At 47.6% G+C, this 19,736-nt stretch overlaps 7 protein-coding genes across 7 annotated transcripts; 4 read left to right on the top strand and 3 right to left on the bottom strand.

Annotated features, from left to right (window-relative positions):
• Positions 1-186: 186 nt before the first annotated feature.
• On the bottom strand, positions 187-1,980 carry H6S33_012681 (uncharacterized protein; the record flags this gene model as incomplete). Its single annotated transcript, XM_044844058.1, has 5 exons — positions 187-938; positions 1,046-1,337; positions 1,426-1,473; positions 1,682-1,813; positions 1,924-1,980. The coding sequence occupies 5 exons, from the start codon at positions 1,978-1,980 to the stop codon at positions 187-189; spliced, it is 1,281 nt and encodes a 426-aa protein (XP_044695330.1).
• Positions 1,981-4,338: 2,358 nt separating this feature from the next.
• Positions 4,339-6,339, bottom strand: H6S33_012680 (uncharacterized protein; the record flags this gene model as incomplete). The annotated part of the gene is made up of 4 exons (XM_044844057.1): positions 4,339-5,113; positions 5,168-5,591; positions 5,676-5,781; positions 5,887-6,339. 4 exons carry the CDS (start codon positions 6,337-6,339, stop codon positions 4,339-4,341), a joined length of 1,758 nt encoding a protein of 585 aa, XP_044695329.1.
• A 1,276-nt stretch (positions 6,340-7,615) lies between these two features.
• On the top strand, positions 7,616-8,433 carry H6S33_012679 (uncharacterized protein; the record flags this gene model as incomplete). The annotated part of the gene is made up of 2 exons (XM_044844056.1): positions 7,616-7,796; positions 8,006-8,433. 2 exons carry the CDS (start codon positions 7,616-7,618, stop codon positions 8,431-8,433), a joined length of 609 nt encoding a protein of 202 aa, XP_044695328.1.
• A 1,227-nt stretch (positions 8,434-9,660) lies between these two features.
• Positions 9,661-10,236, top strand: H6S33_012678 (uncharacterized protein; the record flags this gene model as incomplete). The annotated part of the gene is made up of 2 exons (XM_044844055.1): positions 9,661-9,826; positions 9,995-10,236. 2 exons carry the CDS (start codon positions 9,661-9,663, stop codon positions 10,234-10,236), a joined length of 408 nt encoding a protein of 135 aa, XP_044695327.1.
• Positions 10,237-10,727: 491 nt separating this feature from the next.
• Positions 10,728-11,569, top strand: H6S33_012677 (uncharacterized protein; the record flags this gene model as incomplete). Its single annotated transcript, XM_044844054.1, has 2 exons — positions 10,728-10,935; positions 11,067-11,569. 2 exons carry the CDS (start codon positions 10,728-10,730, stop codon positions 11,567-11,569), a joined length of 711 nt encoding a protein of 236 aa, XP_044695326.1.
• A 3,673-nt stretch (positions 11,570-15,242) lies between these two features.
• H6S33_012676 (uncharacterized protein) lies at positions 15,243-15,850 on the bottom strand (the record flags this gene model as incomplete). Its single annotated transcript, XM_044844053.1, has 4 exons — positions 15,243-15,257; positions 15,335-15,382; positions 15,446-15,692; positions 15,747-15,850. The coding sequence occupies 4 exons, from the start codon at positions 15,848-15,850 to the stop codon at positions 15,243-15,245; spliced, it is 414 nt and encodes a 137-aa protein (XP_044695325.1).
• A 1,278-nt stretch (positions 15,851-17,128) lies between these two features.
• Positions 17,129-18,223, top strand: H6S33_012675 (uncharacterized protein; the record flags this gene model as incomplete). Its single annotated transcript, XM_044844052.1, has 2 exons — positions 17,129-17,494; positions 17,564-18,223. The coding sequence occupies 2 exons, from the start codon at positions 17,129-17,131 to the stop codon at positions 18,221-18,223; spliced, it is 1,026 nt and encodes a 341-aa protein (XP_044695324.1).
• Between the last annotated feature and the right edge of the window lie 1,513 nt (positions 18,224-19,736).

The raw sequence follows: 19,736 nt of genomic DNA, 5'->3' as shown, positions 1-19,736 counted from the left end.
ACAAACAGACCTACATAAAAGAAATACTCAAACACCACAAAAGTTAGACCTCCCAAAATCCTACCACGCCTAATACTTTTTTACGTTTTTCTTGAATATTTTCCGGGTCCCCCAAAGCTATTTATCAATTTCGGTATCTTCAGCACTTGGTGGTGTTAACAAGGTGAGGAAGGCGGGAGGGGGAATTCAAACCGCTCCAGGAGGGTGTTCATTATCCAAGAAGGGACAGTTCGGGCGAACACATTTTCCACCGCGAACACTCTGGCAAGCATGACCCCGATAGCACTCCTCATTAATGCATCCCTGGCCGAACTCGCAACGAGTCAATCCAACCCTGCTTCTCATTGCCTGGATCTCGACATGATTCAGTTCATGTCTGTGGGAGAAGAAGCAAGATTCTTTCCAGCACGCGCCGACCAAGTAATGATCGTTACACGGGGGTGGTTGCAGGGTCTTGAGGCGTGCGAGCGCAGCCTGATGATGGACTGGCGGAATCAGTTTCGAATTCTTCGATGAGGATGAGCCAATGAACAGAGTCTTTGGTTTCACAAAGGCCGGTGCTGAATAATTATTATTTGATACCGCAACAGTTGCATATGACCCGGTAACTTTGGTAGTGGTATTGGTAGTAGTGACACTGTTGGTAGCAACTTGGACATATGAACCCATGCCCCGCGTAGGGGAGTCAGTAGATTTTGATGATGTTGGCCTTGGTGGGACTTCGAGCTTTTGAGATTCGAAGATGTGAGTGTATTTTGTACTCGGGAACTGGAGTTGTCTGACTTCGCTCGCAAAGGGCGTTCCTTCTATTAAGAGGACCTTCTCAGTGTTTCCATCAGAGTAGACAGAGCTCAGAGTTCGGGCATAGCCGTTATCGTGAGATGCACCAAGAATAACTTTAACGCAGTTATAGTTGTCCAGATTCCATGTGAGCTCAGCTGTTGGAGGTTAGCTTACAAAAGTTATGCATACTATAGACCGAGTTTGGTAGAAGGGGGAGTGGGGAGAAAATAAGATGGGGACGGATGGGACTGTATGTATATACCCCTAACTCGACTATCAACCATTTCCTTCCCATCACCTACATCGATGAAATAAAAATGTTCTTTACACTGAGTAAAACCCAGAGTAAAATCTTTAAACTGCTTAGTCTCCTTAACACGATCTGCAACATGGAGGACTGTAGCCAGTTTATGAAGATTGGCGAAAACCTTAACGTGAACATCAATCGATTCGTCCGGAAATTCAGATTGGACCTCTTTTGTAATTTCCTGGAGGAGAAGTCTTCCTGCCTCAGTTCCACCAGCTTTTCCCTGGGCTAGAAGATTGTCTTTGAACTAGGTTTATCACGTAATATGAGCAAGCAATTAAGTACGAACTGTGTATTGACTCAAAATTTACTAGGACGGTGTTTTGGGGACATACTATCATGCCATCACCGTCTATCAAAACAATTACATATCTATTTTTGCGCTACGTCGCCACCAAAGTTAGCTAAGAAACGGGAGAAGAAAAAGAAGAATAAAAACGAGAAACGAACGGAGAGCAGTGAGGGAGGAAAACGACGAGTAATAAGTGGTGAGAGAGAAGAAAAATCAACGAGTAATAAGTGGTGAGAGAGAAGAAAAATCAACGAAAGACGAATATATTAATACTCGCTACATGGCAGGAAAATTCTTACAATTCCGTGAAGTTTAGATTGGATCATGTTTAGCTCTCTCTGTGTCGCACGGCACGACGTTTTCATAGTATCCAAATCCAAAGTCTTCTCGTCCACTTCTGCAGCCAGCTTCACATTCTGTCGGAGAAGTCCCTTCAAAAGCAAATAATATCAGCAACTGGCTTCATACATGCACCCTATTCCCCACCCCATCGCTTCTCCTGAGCTCAATTATATCAATTTCTGAGGGCGGGGAATCTCACTTCAATGAACTCCATAGTTTCAGCTTGTTGGGCTTTCACCCGGTCTAGTCGCTCCATTTCGAATAAATATATAGCAGATTTGTAGCTAAAAGTAACTGTAATTCCATTTAGTAGAGGCTCAAAATAGGTACAAGCGTAGCGCTCCCGCGGCCACGAGTTTGGATTTACCTTCAATTCTCGGCTACCTTGTATCTAGAACAGATGATTAGCTCGTGCTCTTTCAGTCCGTTTACAGAACAGATAGAGACGCTGTTGTTGGCGGTGTAAAAATGAAGATATGAGAAGCAGATGAAGGGGAAGGAAGAAGAAAATAATAAAAAGAGGCAGATGTCCAGTCTTTAACGCTGCAGGCGAAGGGGGGGAAAAAGAAACAAGAAGCCAAAACAGCGGAGAACTTAATACATACGCATACGCGCTTATGACACATCACATCACGTTGTTTTGAGAACTATGTAAGTTTAGCTACATCCAGATACTATGATATCAACCCACCAAGAAACAGTTTTGGAACTTGGTGATTTGGCGCATGGCCGTCAATCCTTACGGTTGGTTATTTTCTTTGGATAAAGAATAGATACCTAGCTAGATCTCGAGCTGCCATGCAATGCAGATGTAGAGTAGAGTACGTACTTGAATCGTGCAATTTGATATCCAGCCAGCCTGGTAGGCAGAATACGAGGCGGAAAGGAATGAGCCTTACTATTTGTGCCCACAATGTCTACCTGCTTCCACCTTCGGGCTCGGACTCAAAAGTTTCACCGAGTTCACTACGGGCCCTTCGAAAGCTGAATCCGCGATCACAGCCTTGCGTATTAGTAACCTCTCTCTCATGTCGGTGCATTTATTAATGAGGCTAGTACATATAGTTCTTGAATTCTGCGGGGTATGATCACCAGGCAGAGAGAGGCGTAAAGCTCGGTTATCGATAACATCGAGTCGAGGCTACTGTGTTGTGGTGTTGTGCTTCGAGGATCTAACTGGGGTTTAGTTGAGGCTCTCAGCTCATCGTTGCACAACATGCATTAATAACGTCGGCATCTTAATTTGGACACGTGATGGTGTCCATACTCTAGCTAGACCAACCAGGACTAACTGGAGTATGGTCAATCTCAAATATACGCTGGAGTGATATATGATACGCAGGGTGTTAGTGGTAGAGTCATGATGCGGTCATGCATTATCACTCGGCTCTAATCATAGTTCAATATACACCCGAGGCCTACCATTACTACATGTATCATCAGTAATGACTACTGCACCATCATCTCACTCACGAGACTTGTGTACCTTCTCGAGACAAATTTTCATCAATCTCGGGCTAAATACAAAAAATAATTACGATCTACCGCGCAGCATCTAGAAAACTGACGCCGTTCTTTTGGGGTCAAGAAGTGATATCCCTATAGCTAGGCCTCCCGCATAACTCGAGCGGGCCGGCGTTCTTCTTCATAAGTTAAGTACATGTTAAAGAAATGTTCCATAAAGACATTTATCTACTTAAAGGTTCTAGAACTCGGCGGAAGCTTTTCACTCTCAAATCTACATTAACTGACCATATTTATGATACCCTCAAATAGCATCATTTAACCTTAGAGAGGAACCAGCGGCGAGTAAACCACTATGGCATTTATCCCTTAAACCATCGATGCATCACCTCTCCGCAAAACTAACTTCTAAGCCTATTAAGGTTATTTGGAAAGACCGAGTTTAGAAATGGAACATACCCATCGGCAAAGTCCGAAGACTACTATGAAGGAGCCCACAAAGAGCGGTCACGGTATTATATCTACTTGTAAAAGTAGCAGCCTGGGAAGACACTCAAAAAAAAACAGCATAGATCTGCTTCAAATACTCAGGCTAACCCGGACAGGCTTAGAAGGAGATTTAGCAAAAAAAGTGACGGTGTAAGGGATAGAGGCTTCGTCAATGGGTGTATGGGGCTACAACGTACTTCGGACATCTATCCAAGGTATATTTTGTATACCTAAGCCTTGGCCTTGCCGTATGTTACCGACCAGATCTTCGTTTGAAAAGCCACCGTGTGCGGTTTCCACAGCAACATTCTCAACCTTTCGTTGCTCTCAGAACCTACATCAGGAATCGCTGCTCATATACATAGCGCCAAGTAGACGGATACACACCGCAAAGGGCTGAATGCCGACACATACGTTCGAATAGGGAAGGCCAGCGGCAATTCGACCAAGAGGGAAGGCAGATTGAGAATGTCCCTTCCCATCCTTATCTTTATCACACGCCGTCACTCGCAAGCAGCCTACGTACATGTAGGTGGTCTCTTTCCCCTCCTTTCCTGTTAGTTCCCGAATCAAAGTGGTATTCTAATTACATACATGTACCTCCGCAACTAAACCAAACTCATATCTTCATAAAAAAAAATGCTAAAAAACTGTACTATAGCTATATAAACAACCAGTCAATCCCGCCACTCTCCAACCTCTTTTTCCAATCCCTCCCCTCCCCTCCGCCACCTCTCACCTTTTCCCTATCACTATCCTTCCACATCTCCTCCAATAAGTTCCCCGCATTCTTGATATTGAACTGCGGAAGAACACTCCAAATATTCCTCAAGGCGCCCCTGACAAACTCCCTTTGCCCCTCCTCCATGGCCCCTGTCCCTGCCAGGAACACCGGCCAGACCGCACCCTTATACAGCACACTACCTGGGGCGATATGCCCAATATGTGCAATCAGTCTATTCGTCATCTCCATCAGTTCGGCCTGCGCCAGCGGTGGTAGCGGCGGCGACAGCACCTGGGCCGCAAAGAGGTGTACGGCGCATTTGTACGCCGAGACGTGGTGAAAGAGCTCTTGTGGCTTTATCTCGGCGACGGAGAGCTTTGCTTGGAGCTTCATATTAGGCATGCTGGTTTTGATCCAGTTTGCAGGGTCGAAAGCGTTAATGCGTGTCATAAGTGTTTCGGCGGAGGGGATGAAGTTCGTGTCCGATACGTCTGTAGTGGCAATGGTTGTGATCCCCGCTGCTGACTGTCGAGATTGGTTATTGAGCAGGGTGATACACAGGATAATTTGGAGGAGCTCAGCAGGACATCCAAGGAAGGAGTAGTCCTCAGCCTCTTTGAGAGATGTAAAGACCTCTGAGAGAGAGCTTCCCCATGGCTGGTAATCGCTCTCGGGGCCAGAGAATGCCAGACTACGGCCAATGATGTCGATACTGGAAGGGTTAGGAAAGGGAGGGGCAAGAAGAGGTGGGGAGGAGAAAGCTTACGCTGCGACGTGGGTTATAAGGACGGAGAGCATTGAAGACATGCCGCCTTTGATGCCCTTCATTCCGCCGCTGAGCTGGATCAGTCGTCGAGCGGCGCGGAGGTGGATTTTCCAGGTATTCATTCCCGAATCTAGGGCTTCGAAAAAAAGGAACAGTAACATTGCTGCGAGAACAGGCTCCGTCACGATCTTGCCGCCACATGTTTGCGTCTGCAGGGCATGGGAGAGGTGTTTATATGCCCGGCCCTTGTATATCAACGCATGAGTTTCTGGGAAGTTGCAATTGTTGCTGTGATGCCGTGCAGCGACTGCCAGAGCTGCATGTAGAAATGGCGGATTCTGAGCAGCCATAGGCAGTAGGTTCCGATATGGATTATCGCCATATCGCTCAAACAAGATAAAATCACGACAGACTCTTTCATCGACTAACAACGGCCATTAGGACATATAATTGCTACACGCACTTTCCACATACGGCATCACCTTCGGGGAGCAGGTGGCAAACTCACAATAAGATAGATAATATCGACCAGTTGCGTCCAGATCCCCAAAAAACGACGGGTTGAAAGGCGACAGTGTGTACTTTACATTTCGCGCCGGCCGCGCAACCAGTGCCTGAAACGAGTTCTCCGAGCCCGTGCCATACCCGCCTGGCGAAGCCCCATACGACGTCGTCTCCCATGTCCCTTCACTCCACGAGTCCAGCTCCACCACCCTCACAATCTCCTCCTCTTCCTCGTCCTCCTCCGACGTGCCCGACAAAACCGACCCCGGGCGGCCAACTTCGATTTCTGCAGCAGCCACGCGCGGCTCGACAAGCACTATGCTGCGTCGTGGGGTCTGTTTCTGCCTCTCCTTTGATCTTGGTTGCGCCGACGACGACTTTGACTGCGGCTGCGGTTGTGGTTGCTGTTGAGGCTGCTGCTGTTGTGGTGGAGTGGCAGGTACAGGAAATGTCTTGCCCATCATTTTTCCCCTGCTTGCCACCCCTTTGTTCCACACAAGCGGTTTCTTGTAACCCAGACAGTCCAACTGCGTCCGGGCGCATTTCGCACAACCGGGGAGCACACGATCACACCTGACGCGACGGCGGCGACAGGTGTAGCAGTCCACGGGCGATAAGGCTGTTGGGGCCGTAGTAGGGGGGGAAGAGGGGGTCGTGGCGGCCATCATGATATTGGGGAGGGGGATATTGAAATGATGTGCAGGCTAGACGGGGCAGGGAGAAGAAAGAGAAAACCGTTTATTGATGATCCCCAGGGTGGAACTAATGAAGAGTTACACAGATGGAGATAGCTGGGGTAGATGTTTTCACTCTAACCGCACACACACACGCGCACACACCCCACTATACTTGCGTTATATGGATTTAAACGGAGGGGGGATCTTATATGTCGCGTGGGATGATGGTGATACGCAGCGCGCTGAGTGCTGCTGACTGAACGGAGAATTAGAAGAAGAAGCAGAAGAAGCAACAGAGACCCCTATGGCAAACAGATCTTTGCCCCCCGTCTAATGTGATCGTGATCCACGTGGAAACGCCTCGATAATGTTCCGATGCATGTACACATGCATCTGGGGTAGCTGTATGTATGTGGAGCGGAATAACGGTTTGTGGGGGAAACGAGAATGCGATGTTTTGAGGATATCAGAAAGATCGCCCCCCTTATCTTTGAAAAGGTTCGCGATGCAAAGATCTGACTGTCGTTGGATTAGACTCAACTCACAGGGTTAGCGGCGTATGTCGCAGTCGGCCCGACCCCGCATCCGCTGTCTAGCGTTCCAGAAGTTTGGCCCAGATGGGAATTCGTGGGGGAGGGGATGTCAACTCGTGGGCTGTTGGAGACTTGTCTTGCTTGTCGTGCGCAGATCTGTCAGTATCATGGCTGTAGGGCGGTGGTGACTCTCTTGACAGGCAAGAGGAAATGCATTCAGGGTTTCCAAGACTTTGGCTTGCGCTAGAGGCGCTTGGCTGGGATTTCGTACCCGGAAGGGGAGGCAAATGTTAAGTAACTGCATTGTACGTGTCTGATGGGGCGTACACTCAGAGTATTACATTTAATTGGAATTCCGGATTGGGAATTGCTGGAAATGATTTCTTTTTCGTAAATTCTTGCTAACACAGCGGACTCTCGCTACTACTCACCTTGGGTGGGATTTGCGATTGTCAGTCCGAGTACCTCGAGCATCCAATAATATCCAACCAATTGTCTTCAATCGCGCAACCAATTTTCTTATGTTATCTCTCTACTCCAGCTGGTTGCCTGAATATACGGCTGCCTGAATTGAGTTGAGTATATACCCCACCAGCCCGCCCCAATATCCCTTCAACAACCTTTCTACATTGATTCCCCCACCCACACGATACCCAAAGCCACCAAAACCCTCCCAGGTCTTGTTATCTCACAGGCTTATTATCTTATCCCCCAGGCCTCACCCCCTCCTAAAAATGGCAGAAACAACAACCTACGACATCCCCATCGACCAGCTCGACTCGAACGGCCAAAAGCTGCTCGCATACGCGCAGGAGCACCCCATACAGTGCGGGCTCGTTTCTTGCCTTGTTGTCGCTGGCGTCGCGACCGTCGTTGTTCCACTTGCGATCAGCGTTGCTACGAATCCGGCGACTGGTGAGTACTAGTTTGATTGGATGGTTCAATACATATGGCATATGGGGACGGTCGTTTCAGGCCATGACATAGCTCCCCGGGTGGTGTTTAGAAAATACTATGGTCAAGTTGGAATAGCAGATCAATTGACCCATAATCCATAATTCTACCACCCAAACCTAATCAGCTACATAAACCCCCATACCTCACCCACTAACACCCCACCACAGGCCGCATCCTCGTCGCCGCCGCCAACTCCCAATCCCACTCCCAATCAAAATCCCACCCCAACACCCCCCTCGCCACGGCCAGCCCCTTCCTCGCCACCCTCCAAGCTATGACTACCACCGGCACCCTCCTCACCAACAGCGGCGCGCTCATCAGCGCCGGCACGCTCGCCGTCGACTGGGCCAAGGGCGTCGACTGGGCGAAAGGCATCGACTGGGCAAAAGGCGCAGACTGGGCTGGCTGGGCACAGGCCGCAGGGCGGGGGGACGGGGATCTTGTGCGCGGTGTAGCGGGACTAGGGAAGGAGGTGGATAGGGCGGCCGGTGGTGCGGTGTGGGCTGCTAATGAGGCGGTGAAGGGGGCGGATTGGGCGGCGGGGGAGGCGGTGAGGAGGGTGGGGAGGGTGGGGAGGTTGCTGAGTAAGTGGTGAGGTGGGCGTGTGGTTGCGGGGACTAATGGGGATGTGCGGGTTGTGGTTGTGGTTGTGATGTGTTCGTAGGGATTTTTCTTATTGTTCGTCCGGCTGACTTTGGGGTTTTGAGTGGTAATGATCGGTTTTTCATGATTATTGAACGGCTGTAGCCAACGCCTGGGGAGTATAAAATAGATGATTTCCCATAAGACCGCGACTCAGGATACCGGAGTCGACATACCCACATGTAGAGGATCCCCAATAAACCCAGAGAGCGGCTTCCCCAATAACTAATGAGTCATTTCCCAGTAATCCATTATTAGCTGTCTCGTTATACCCACGAAATCATCCTTCTCGACGAACTAATAAAACGCAAATAACTGAAGCAATCAACCCTTGTAATCGTGAATATTGCAGTGATGATGATGATGACCACGAGAAGCAGCGAGATCGAGAATTTAACCGCTTTCAGCCAGGTAGTTCTGCCCACCTTTCACTACCTACACGTACATACACGTAAATATAGACGTTTCCTCAGCTAGCACGTTCCGCTCAGCCCAACCAGTGATGCTTCTGTGTCTACTAATCACGTTTTAATTGATGAAATCTTCACATCCCTATTATGTAGATACATGTAGTAGATAACGGTTTGCATGGTAGACAGTAAATACTAAGGAACATATATATCCCAAACAGCTAGCTATAGTAGGCATTCGACTCCAGATGGCCCGTTACACCTATCCCTTAGAGGGCCGATTTGCACGAGAGATCTGCATACATATAGAGTACAATATTACTCGATAACAGTCAAGATAACCGGCTCTGTCAGCAAGCCGCCAAGTTTGCTTTTATCTGTGGGGGGAGGGGCACAGCATGCATTCCGCTGGCACTCCCAAGGCCCCCAAAACAAGTAGCTTCAATTGCAACTACTCGTATGTATTTTCGTGACGTATGTAAAAGGAACCACTATTGCATACCATACAAATACGCGCTAAGCCTACAATTTAGTATGGTATGCAATAGCGGTTCCTTTTATGTACAAACGTCATGAAAGTACGAGCGAGTACTCTTCCCATCCGCCGCGGATATAATTAACCAATCCCACAGCCGCCTGAACTGACCTGGCGCGTATATAACCACCGTATAGCCCCCTCAATTGAAGCTCGCCCCTCATCCGACCCATACCTTGCGCCGTTACGGAAATAGCTCTAATATATCTGAAAGCTTAAACCTCACATCAAATCCATGATAAACAAAACAAAAACCTTCATACTCTACACCACCAACCTCTTTTCCAGCGGCCGCACTGGAAAGATCTACCTCCACGCCTTCGAGCCGGCACCTTCCCCAACCACTACCACCCGCGGCAAGCCCATCAACATCGGCTTCTCCTATCCCGGCCTCACCAAGGGTATGTAGAATCAACTCTTCTAGAGCATCCCATCCCAGACCCGCCGGTGCATGTGCGAGTATATCTCACCGACAGCAACACCTACTACTAAATTTTGTTCCCTGGCCGAACCACCACCAAACTACCATGACTCCTAGCTAGAAGTTTGATTGCTAACAACCGCCCCAGCAAAGAGCCCGGCCGCAAAATGGCAGTCCAAGATAGGTAACAGCGTAGCCAAGTCCCCCTTCGCAACCGCCCAATCCATGGGCACGAGGGGCATGCCGTTCACCGTCAGCGGGCCGCTCGCCAATAAGGGCAAATTCAAGATGCGTGGTAAGTGGGTCAAGTGTGTTGACTGGCTAAGGACCGAGATGGTTGAGGGCCTTACGGGGGAGGGGGAGAGCGCTAGGGAGGGGCAGGCGGCGTAGAGTGCTGGCATGGCTGGGATGGAGAGGTTGGGAGGGCTGGGCGAGTATGTAGTTAATTAAGGATGATTGGTGTTTTTGGGACCTTTGGGACCTTGAAGTCTTGCTTGGATTTTGGATATTGTAAACACCGCAGTGCCAACAGTTAATAGGACTTTTGGAGAAATTAAACAATATCTACTCACTGTAACCTGATGAACCCAGTTCGTGCTAGTAGTAATAATGAGTCTTATAGGGCTCGCTCGAGCCATATACCGAAGTTGTATTAAACGCTCAGCTGATAACCCGCTAGTTTCCGACACTACAGCGCATCGATCTCTTCATTAGCCATGACTGGCCCCACGAACAACCAATCGCCTCGATCACAGGCCCAGATAAGCACCGGCTATCTGCATATAACTGTGGCCGCCTGAAATTTTTACCTGTACATATAACATGTGCCCAAACCTTCCTTCCTTTATTCCAACTCCCGATACCGCAACAAACAGCTCGATATGCCAGCAATCCCCAATTCCGAAATGGGAGAAACAAAAATCCACAAGATCGCGCTCCACCAGCTGGAAGAGAAAGGGCGAAAACTCATCGAATACGCCCAGGAGCACCCGTTACAGTTCGGTCTCATATCCATCACCATCGTCGCCGGCGTCGCCATAATCACCGTACCTCTTGCGCTAGGATTCAGTTCTACAGGACCTGTAGCCGGTAAGTGATGCAAGAAGCGAGCTCCAGTCCCATCCATAGCTCTAGCTGGGCCCAGTGGCCGTCCGGATTGATCACAAACTCCCTCACCCACCAGCCCAATATATCCCGCTAACATGCCTGTGTCCCTCTAGGTAGCATAGCAGCAGCATGGCAATCATCCATCGGCAACGTAGTAGCCAACTCCTTCTTCGCGCTCCTCCAATCTATGGCCATGAGTGGCACCTTCGAGACCATCGGCATCAGCCTCGTCGGCGCCGGCACAGTCGCGGCCTTCGTCGAATGGTCCAAGGGCGTAGACTTTCACCAGCTGATCGCCGGGTGGCTTCGATTTACCCAGTCCATTGGCTTCAACCCCGAGTCGATCGATTGGTCGGAGGGCGAGAAGCTGGTGAGAAGCGTAAACTGGGAGGGGGCGGCGAACGATGTGGCGGGGAGCGTGGACCGCGCGGTACAGGAGGCGATGAAGCACGCGACTTGGCTTGGGGAGAATGCGCAGGGGGTTGATTGGGCGCGGGTGGGGGATGAGGTGGTTCGTGGAGCGGGGCCCGTGATGAATGATGTGGTGCAGGGCGCGGGGTGGGCGGTGAATGAGGCGGCTCAAATGATTGAGATGTTTGCCAGACGTTTGATGTAGGGAAGGACCAAGTAGAGATCCATCTGTTCGTATTAAACACCGATATCCGGAGATTGGGCAGGAATGTTGCTACAGTAATATCAATATCAGCTCCTAAACCAGGCGTGTAATGTTATTAGTGTTGATATCATGCATATTAGAATTTATGTTACTTTGTTGCTATTTTCGTGTGCGCTGTAGACTGGCCTGACTCTTTTATCGACCAAGACCAACCAGTGACATATACATATATAACCACAGTGACGGATGACGAGACGACAGGCTTGGACAGCTCACCTGCACGGATTTGACATCACCTGTAAAGCCAAATGTCGAACACGCGGAACCGGTGTGTAATGCGAGTGATATACCATGATGCAGAATCTTGCGCGGTTGGTACGAGTCTCGAGAAGCGGCCCAAATCCCTCCACACGTTTGCATGGCAGGGCCAGTTGGTACAAGTTGCACCGAACAGTATTGTGCACCCTTGCCAGATGTACATAGGACATGCCCCGTCTCAGCTATAGCACCAGTATTGTACTCACAATTAGCGAAATGGCCTATCCAGGTCTGACTAGAGAGTTAACTGTTACGAGCCGCAGAATACACGTACTTAGTTGTTATTAGTGCTCACAACTACATTAAACACAAGTACAGATTATATGATGGAAATCTTAGCATTAGATGGAATGCCAGTATAAATATATCGTTCAATTGTCTCTTTGCATATTCTCACAATCAGATTAAGCGTATAGTACAAGTAGTAACGACGTTAGTACATACAGATTGCTTCTGCGCGTACGTCGATGAACCTAAGTATTCTGAACATATCCGTATCCCTTTGTACTGAGGATCGACGATATTATGCAGACCTTTGAAGCCTTTATTTGTAGTGAATTTGAACATATATAAGCTACATGTAACCCAGAAGAAGACTTTCGCCGTGATTTTACCGTTTAGAATATCCCCTGTTTTTTTTTTCTTTTCTTTTTTTTTCTTGTTTTTTTTCTTCGCATAACAGCTATTCGTGTTCAGAAATTTCGATAGCCTGGCAAGCGCACCTAACGAAACTATCTCATCATGTATACGAGCTTAAGCCCGGGCCTTTTCTTTAACCTATAATGTCCTAACAAAATATATTTTAGTATTATTCCAAGGCACTTTCATAAAGTCAAATCTGAGCTAGGTGTATTAAAATAAAATACTTACCGGTTCGACCCATATAAACTTCCAATGAAGCTCGGGCCTCAATCGTCTCATGATCAGGACCAATCCCAGCCCAACATTGTATACATTTACCCACGCCACAAGCCTGGCCCAGCAGGCTGAAGCCTGGGTTAGCCCATATAATATTAGGCATATCAAAACCTCTATTCATATCCTGTGGAAGTAAACTTTAGTCAGAAATCAATCGAAACAATCAAGTTGACGTTTATCAAAAGGTCAGTCTGGGTATATATACCGTTGGTTGCCTAATCCTGCATAGATAGACAGTGGCCTTCCTTTCCCGGCCCCAGCGAAAAAACCAAAAGCAAACCTAAATGAGAGGAAGAACGCTGGAGGGTCTAAGGACCAAACAAGCCACCAAAGAGAAAAGGAGAAGGAGAAGCACAATCTCGGGTCTGGCTCCGGAACGGAATCCTACGTGTGGCTGTAGTCTGTCCTTTGAAAAGCTTCTTCCTGTGACACAGTAAATCAGAATTACAGCCAAAGAATGATAGTACAAAATTAGGGTACTCACGACAGACTGTTACGACTTATCCCCTAGTCATTGCAACCCAGACCCGAGTTTCCCATCATCCAAACTGGTCCAGACGAGACCTTGTGATCATGATCTGTGGCTTGTATTAGGTATCAAATTCCATAAATCATCGCGTTGAAACAACAAGTCTCCATACCATACTGGCTATGCCCACCGCGAACGCAACTATTCTTCCTTAAATCGCCAAGCAGACCTGACGGCTTAAGCGAGGGAAAAATTGCTTCTGCGAAAAGCAGAACTGAGTCCCTATCCGGAGTCATATTATTAGCCTTCAAATAGTGTTTAGCCAATATCTAATAGTTAAAATACGTACTTCTGGAGATGATAGTGAGTTGGCGCCCGCTATAGATCTATAAAGTTGACAAGTAAGAATTGAATCAGAGAAAGTATATAATGAAATTCAAAGGGTTTAACAAAGAGGGTACCCACAGTATATGGGAGTTTTATTCCCACCACCACAGAACTGTTGGGCCTCTACCGTTTCCATATGCCGCATCACTCCCCAGTGAATCGCTCATAATCTGATGAGGGCTTTGCTAGTGACCTTAAACTGTCTCGCTATATATGCTGATACTATGAGCCAATGCATTTCCAAACTAGCAAGCTCGACGTTTCTGACATTAAATAAGATAGGACCCAGAAGGGTTTGTAGTGGAAGAAAGGATTAAGAGGAGGATACTCACAGAACATGAGGACTACCATAGCTAGTATTATTGATTCCAGACCATACTCTCTCTTTAGGTCTCTCTAGGCCCGAGCTCACCGTCATCCCACAATAGTGGTCCGGACGGAGAACTCGTAATCTGAGAGTACTATATTTTATTTTTTAGAATTTATCGGCACTGGAAGCCCCTGAAACGAGGCTGGGTTGAAAAGTTTCTGAAGCCTCCCCCCCTTTTGCTGTTTTTATGTTTAGTAAAAAAGTACCAGGCTAATTATAAATGCAGGGCTCTAGGACTAAACATAACAAAAACTCGCAGGAATTGCAGCGATGGAAAGAAAAAGAGATGAAAATAAAGTACTCACAGATGAACGATGTCATTGCAAAATTTGGTGATTTTCTACTCCTCATCCTAGGCCCAAGTGCCCAGCCAGCCACATTACTGGTCGACTGGGCACTTGTGATGCTAGGATTGAGGGTGTTAAGATATCTGTCGATAAAAGATATTTCGCTCCTACTACTAGGCCCGAGTTCCCAGCCAGCCACATTACTGGTCGACTGAGAACTCGTGATGCTAGAATTTAGGACACTGTACACCGCTGAGGAGATGGCAGAGATAAGTAAATAGTTCATCGAATTGAATGAGTGATGAAATAATGTGAGGAGAGACTTTACCTTGACGAAGAAAATATGATTCACGTTATTCAACCCGAGAGGTATGAGAAAGAAGAAAGAATAAAGAATTGGCCGAGAAGGCAAATGCGACTGTGTAGTCATAATGAGCCAAAGCAGAGGGATAGTATGGCAATGTGGTGGGTACGGTGGATAGAATGATGAAGAACAAGCAGGAGGAAAAGGCAAAGGAGAGTGATCAGAAGCTAGGAAAATTAGGGAAAGGATAAGTAGGAAGAGAAAGAAGAGATCCCGGACCGAGGGATGATATCGAATGTCGAGATAGATGACAGAAGTGGGAGATGTGGGAGAAGGAGGAGAAGGAGGAGAAGGAGGAGAAGGAGGAGAAGGAGGAGAAAAAGAGTAAGCCAAAAAGTACAATCTCTCGGTGACGACGGCACAAGCAAGCAGTCTTCCTCGATGTTGGTATTAGTTTACATGTAGCTAGGTATATTCTGCGCCGAGTATACGGGGATGTATATCTCCGCGCAGCAAATCTTAGGCAGTACCAGAACCAAGTGTGCTCACGATACTGCGTGCGCGGCTTTAGAAAATGATTGTATAGTACTGTATAGGTTCGGTCAAGTATTCTTTCAGTTCTAATTCATGATACTCTATAATTGTAATGAGAAATCATTTCCGTTAGCATCACTATAATTGACTCTGGGTTGTCAAGGATAATGAGAGCAACTTTTGCAGACTTGGTACAAAGTGAATTTTTGACATTACGTAGTACAATCTTTTATAGACGATATTATATTAGCATTATCTAAACGCAACATGAAATACTGGATGGAAGTACCAATTCCAGTAGGATATCATCAAGCTGAGAGTCCCAAACTGGCCCACAGACAACTGCAGAACCACCACCTGCTGATACCATTACACACCGCATGAGGGTGACAATAACAAGCCTGATGCCCACGTGTATTCTCACACGAATACTCTCAGGCCCATTTCGAGTTATGTAACGAGACGAATCGTAATCGGCGATTTCGGGACGTTCAGAGCGATTGCCTTTGTAATTCAACGCTCTGGCAGTGACGCAACTAAGCACTTAACATTTGTCGAGTGCAAACCGATCTGGACCGTAGATATTATACTTTTGAGGTTCTCTAGTCAAACACTCAAAGCCATGTGTCAAGATGGTGTCCAGAATCAATATTGAAGGCCACGGGGCGGTCAATACTACATATGTATATCCCATACCAGAATCCTAGCGTGGAAGAACCACCATCCTGCTCCTGAATCACGCAATCAACTCCGAGTCCAATACGCGAAATAGGTTCCCAACTCTACATGATGCACTGCCTTAGTCTGCCTACCCGTCTTTCTTGGGTTTCCCGAGACACCTACTCGGGGCAGGTAAAAAGTACCGGACAATGCAGGTTTTTGGTTCACCAATGGGTGCGCGTGCTAGGCGTGAGCTACTGCAAAAAAAGCCCAGAGACAAAACTTGCATTGTCCGGTACTTTTTACCTGCCCCGAGTAGTCCTGGTTGGACACATATGCGCGACATATATAAGCTTCTGTTATGTAAGAGGCAGACCGGAAACTCCCCGCATCCAACCAATCGTCTCACGCACACTGGTGGTACCAAAGGCAGATCATGAGACCTTGCCAAGACCTGTTGCACGGATGTCTCCTATTAGTAATTGCCAAGAGTTCGCGATAGGTGGTGAGTGATTATCCGTGATTTCCAAGTGCGGATGGCTACTGATTGTGCATGCAGTCTTCTGACGGAAAAGAGTGATTGACAACAACTGAAATCGAGATTCTAGACTATGGCACAGACTCCGGGGTAATAATGTAGGAGTTAACGTTGAAACTACAGACGCTAGGTGCTTGTGTTAAGTACTACCTACATGATGTACGTACGAAAGGGTTAAGCATAACCTAACTGCGTGCAGACATACCTGTATTTCTCTCTTTCGTGGTACCTTTGAATACGCATCATGAATGTTGGAGTCACCAAGGCACAGAGTCAACTACCTACTCAAGCGAAGTGAGAGGGTTCTTACCTGCAGCGCCGCTCGTTCACAGCCAGCTTTAACGTAACAAATATCAAACATACTCGATGGGCTGTCTCATACCTTCCCAGAAATCAAGGTTGCCCTCCAATCCCCGGATTTCTGTTTGTCATGGAAACCTAGAATAGGCAACCGTTACAACAAAGACAAAGAAGTCATCATCACCATTGCCACACCCACAAACGAGGTTATGTAATTGGAAGAAAGCAGAGCTGTATATATATCTCCGCGGAGAGGCCTACATACCCCCTTCTACCCTTCTACCCTTCTCTCCTAAACCCTCTGTCCTGTGGTAGTAGGTTGGTTGTTAGTAAGAATGTTTAGTTGAGTTGCGAAGATGCATGGGGTTGGTTGTGACGTTTTGGGATGCCGTCACTTAATATCACCCTCGGTCCCACCTTCTCTAGCTCCCAGGAACCATAACAACGGCGGCGACCAGAATTTAATAACAAAAGATGGCAGTCCTTAAACCAGCAGAATCATTATCCACCTCTTCATCATCTTCTTCAGCTTCCTCTCCCCCAAAAAACAATAACAAACCACGACTCTCGCGGTGGCTCACGTGGAATTATAATTTCGACATTGACAAACATCTCAACCCCTACATTCTCAGTGGTCCTCGCCTCATCCGCCGCTTTCCCGATCTAATCCGTCATTTTCTAGGCTATAGAAATGAGCTCAAAAATGAAAAGGAGTCCGATCTGGTGATATGGCTATTAGCATTCGTGGGAGCTTTCGTTGGTGTACTGGTGCTAGAAGCGGTGTTTATGCACTGGCCTGAAGCTGTCTCTTTGGGTTGTCCAATAATCATAGGGTCCTATGTGAGCTTACCCCCCTGCCAACCAGCCAATGACCAAACAACTAGGGCTAATATTGCTTGTTTCCGCCAGGGTGCAGCCGCAATCCTTCTGTACAACGCTATCGACTCGCCGCTCTCGCAACCGCGGAATGCATTCTTTGGCCAGCTCATATCCGCGCTCACTGGCATAGTAGTTTCGAAACTATTTGCCTACCACCCACGCTTCGAGACTGAGTATGTATGGCTCGCAGGAGCACTTGCTTGCGCGCTTGCGAGTGTATTGATGGGCGTTACGAAAACTGTGCATCCTCCGGCTGGGGCAACGGCATTACTAGCTGCGGTAGACGATAGGGTACGCCACATGGGCTGGTTCTTGGTGCCAGTCGTTGTTATAAGCAGTGCGTTAATGATTGCTGTGGCGCTGGTATTGGGAAATATCCAGAGGACGTATCCTAGGCATTGGTGGACTGCTGGAATGGTCGGAAAGGATCTGAGGGCATCGAGAAGACAGAAGGACGTCGAAGTAGGGTCGGAGAAGGTTGAGAGTGAGCAGACGGCTGAAAGTGAGCTTGGAGAAGAGGGAGTTGTAATTGAGAGGGATAGAATCCAATTGCCGGAGTGGTTGGTGTTGGGAGAGGTCGAGAGGGATGTCCTGGAGACTGTGAGAGGCAGAATCCAGGCGTATCATGATGATGCGCAGGCGGACCGGCTGAGTCGAATGGCATCGGATGATTCAGAGCTCACGCTATGATGGATCAGTCTGCAAAAATCTGCCGGCCAAGCTGTCTCTTTTTTTCCTTTCTCTTGACAATTTTTTTTCTAAATTCCTTCTTGAGGTTTATTTTAGGAGTTTTTTGTTCGGTTAAGCATTTTGGGCAAAAGTCACAACTGGGGAGGGAATTCTCCCAATGGTTACGAATTGGACGAAGCACTGTGTACCACAGCATCGCTAGCATAGTTAGATAGCGTCGAGCATGATGATATCAATGAAAATGGAATGGAATTTATTTGCCTAAATAACTAGATAAAATCAGGATATTTACCCCCCCCGCTCCCTCTCGAATACCCCGCTATTAGATTAGAATCCCTTCAGCTATCCGGTTCCGCTTCGTATCGGTACGTACGAGAGCTAGATCGGTCGGCCAGACGGGGGAATAATGCATTCGAGTCAAGCTCAAGTATCACGGCCCCCAAGCTGATACAGCACCTGTACTGTCCCCCAGTCGCAAATCTACCGAGGCGTGTAGTACATGACATGTAGGCAGCTACAATATTACTTTGTAGCTGCCTACAATTACTTGATGTTTACATACAAGACACATACATTACACAACGTCAACTATTGCAACTAATCCAGGGATCATTCCGGTGGCTCCGGGTTTTCAAAAGTATAATGCAAATTCCCGCATCCATCGTCAGTATGTAGAGTGCTGAGTTTTAAGCTTACACACATAGCTGCTGTAGGGAATAATAATCGATCTCAACCGTTGTGAAGTGCATTGCCTGGGCCTAGGGTTCGATCAGTGCCTACAAGGGGACAAAAGTAATCGCAACGTCTGGAGTGGCGACTAGACTACGTATGTACATGTATGTACATTGCACTGCGGGCAGTAACCTAGTAAGCTGGATCTTGAGGAACCACCGGATCAATCTGCTGCCGTATTGATCATTCGAGTTGGATCGTCTGGCTGTTTAGGCGCATACTTGGACATACAAGCTACATGTAGTATTGTCGTCGCGTTTAGGTTCTGATTGCCGCTATGAGCAGAGAGGCTATGTACTGTAGCCATCGGTACATCCTAGGACCTAGGTACCCCTGCAATATATACCTTAAGTAATTAACTGCGGGGCACTCTACTCTGAGTCTACTCTGCTCTAGTGGGTATAACAACCAGAGAGAGAGAGAGAGGGAGAGAGAGAGAGAGAAAGAAAAGTAATCGGGGAACCAGAGGTATGTACATCCTGACAGAGAAGAGCTCGTATAGATACTATACTCATGTGGGGCTGTAGATTAGTATTATTACTCGGGCGACGTCTTCTAAACGGCAATTAGTAGACTTCTTATGGTCGATATCCGTTCCTATTGGCTGATCAGTAGCACTCACCCCATGTGGGTAGGTTGGTTGTAGCATCACCCACTCATCCTATTAATCCATTGGCTGAATTTCTACCAAGGCAGGCAAGCTAGCCAGTACTCTACGTAGTTGCTAATCGCAACAATCAGACGGTTCCGGTGAGGAACTATCACTACATACAGCAAAGGC

The sequence above is a fragment of the Morchella sextelata genome, assembly GCF_020137385.1.
Source record: "Morchella sextelata strain SCLS chromosome Unknown scls_8, whole genome shotgun sequence".
In the NCBI taxonomy this organism is placed as follows: Eukaryota; Fungi; Ascomycota; class Pezizomycetes; order Pezizales; family Morchellaceae; genus Morchella; species Morchella sextelata.
Note: the sequence above shows the minus strand (reverse complement) of the source record. Positions and strands in the feature narration are given on the sequence as shown.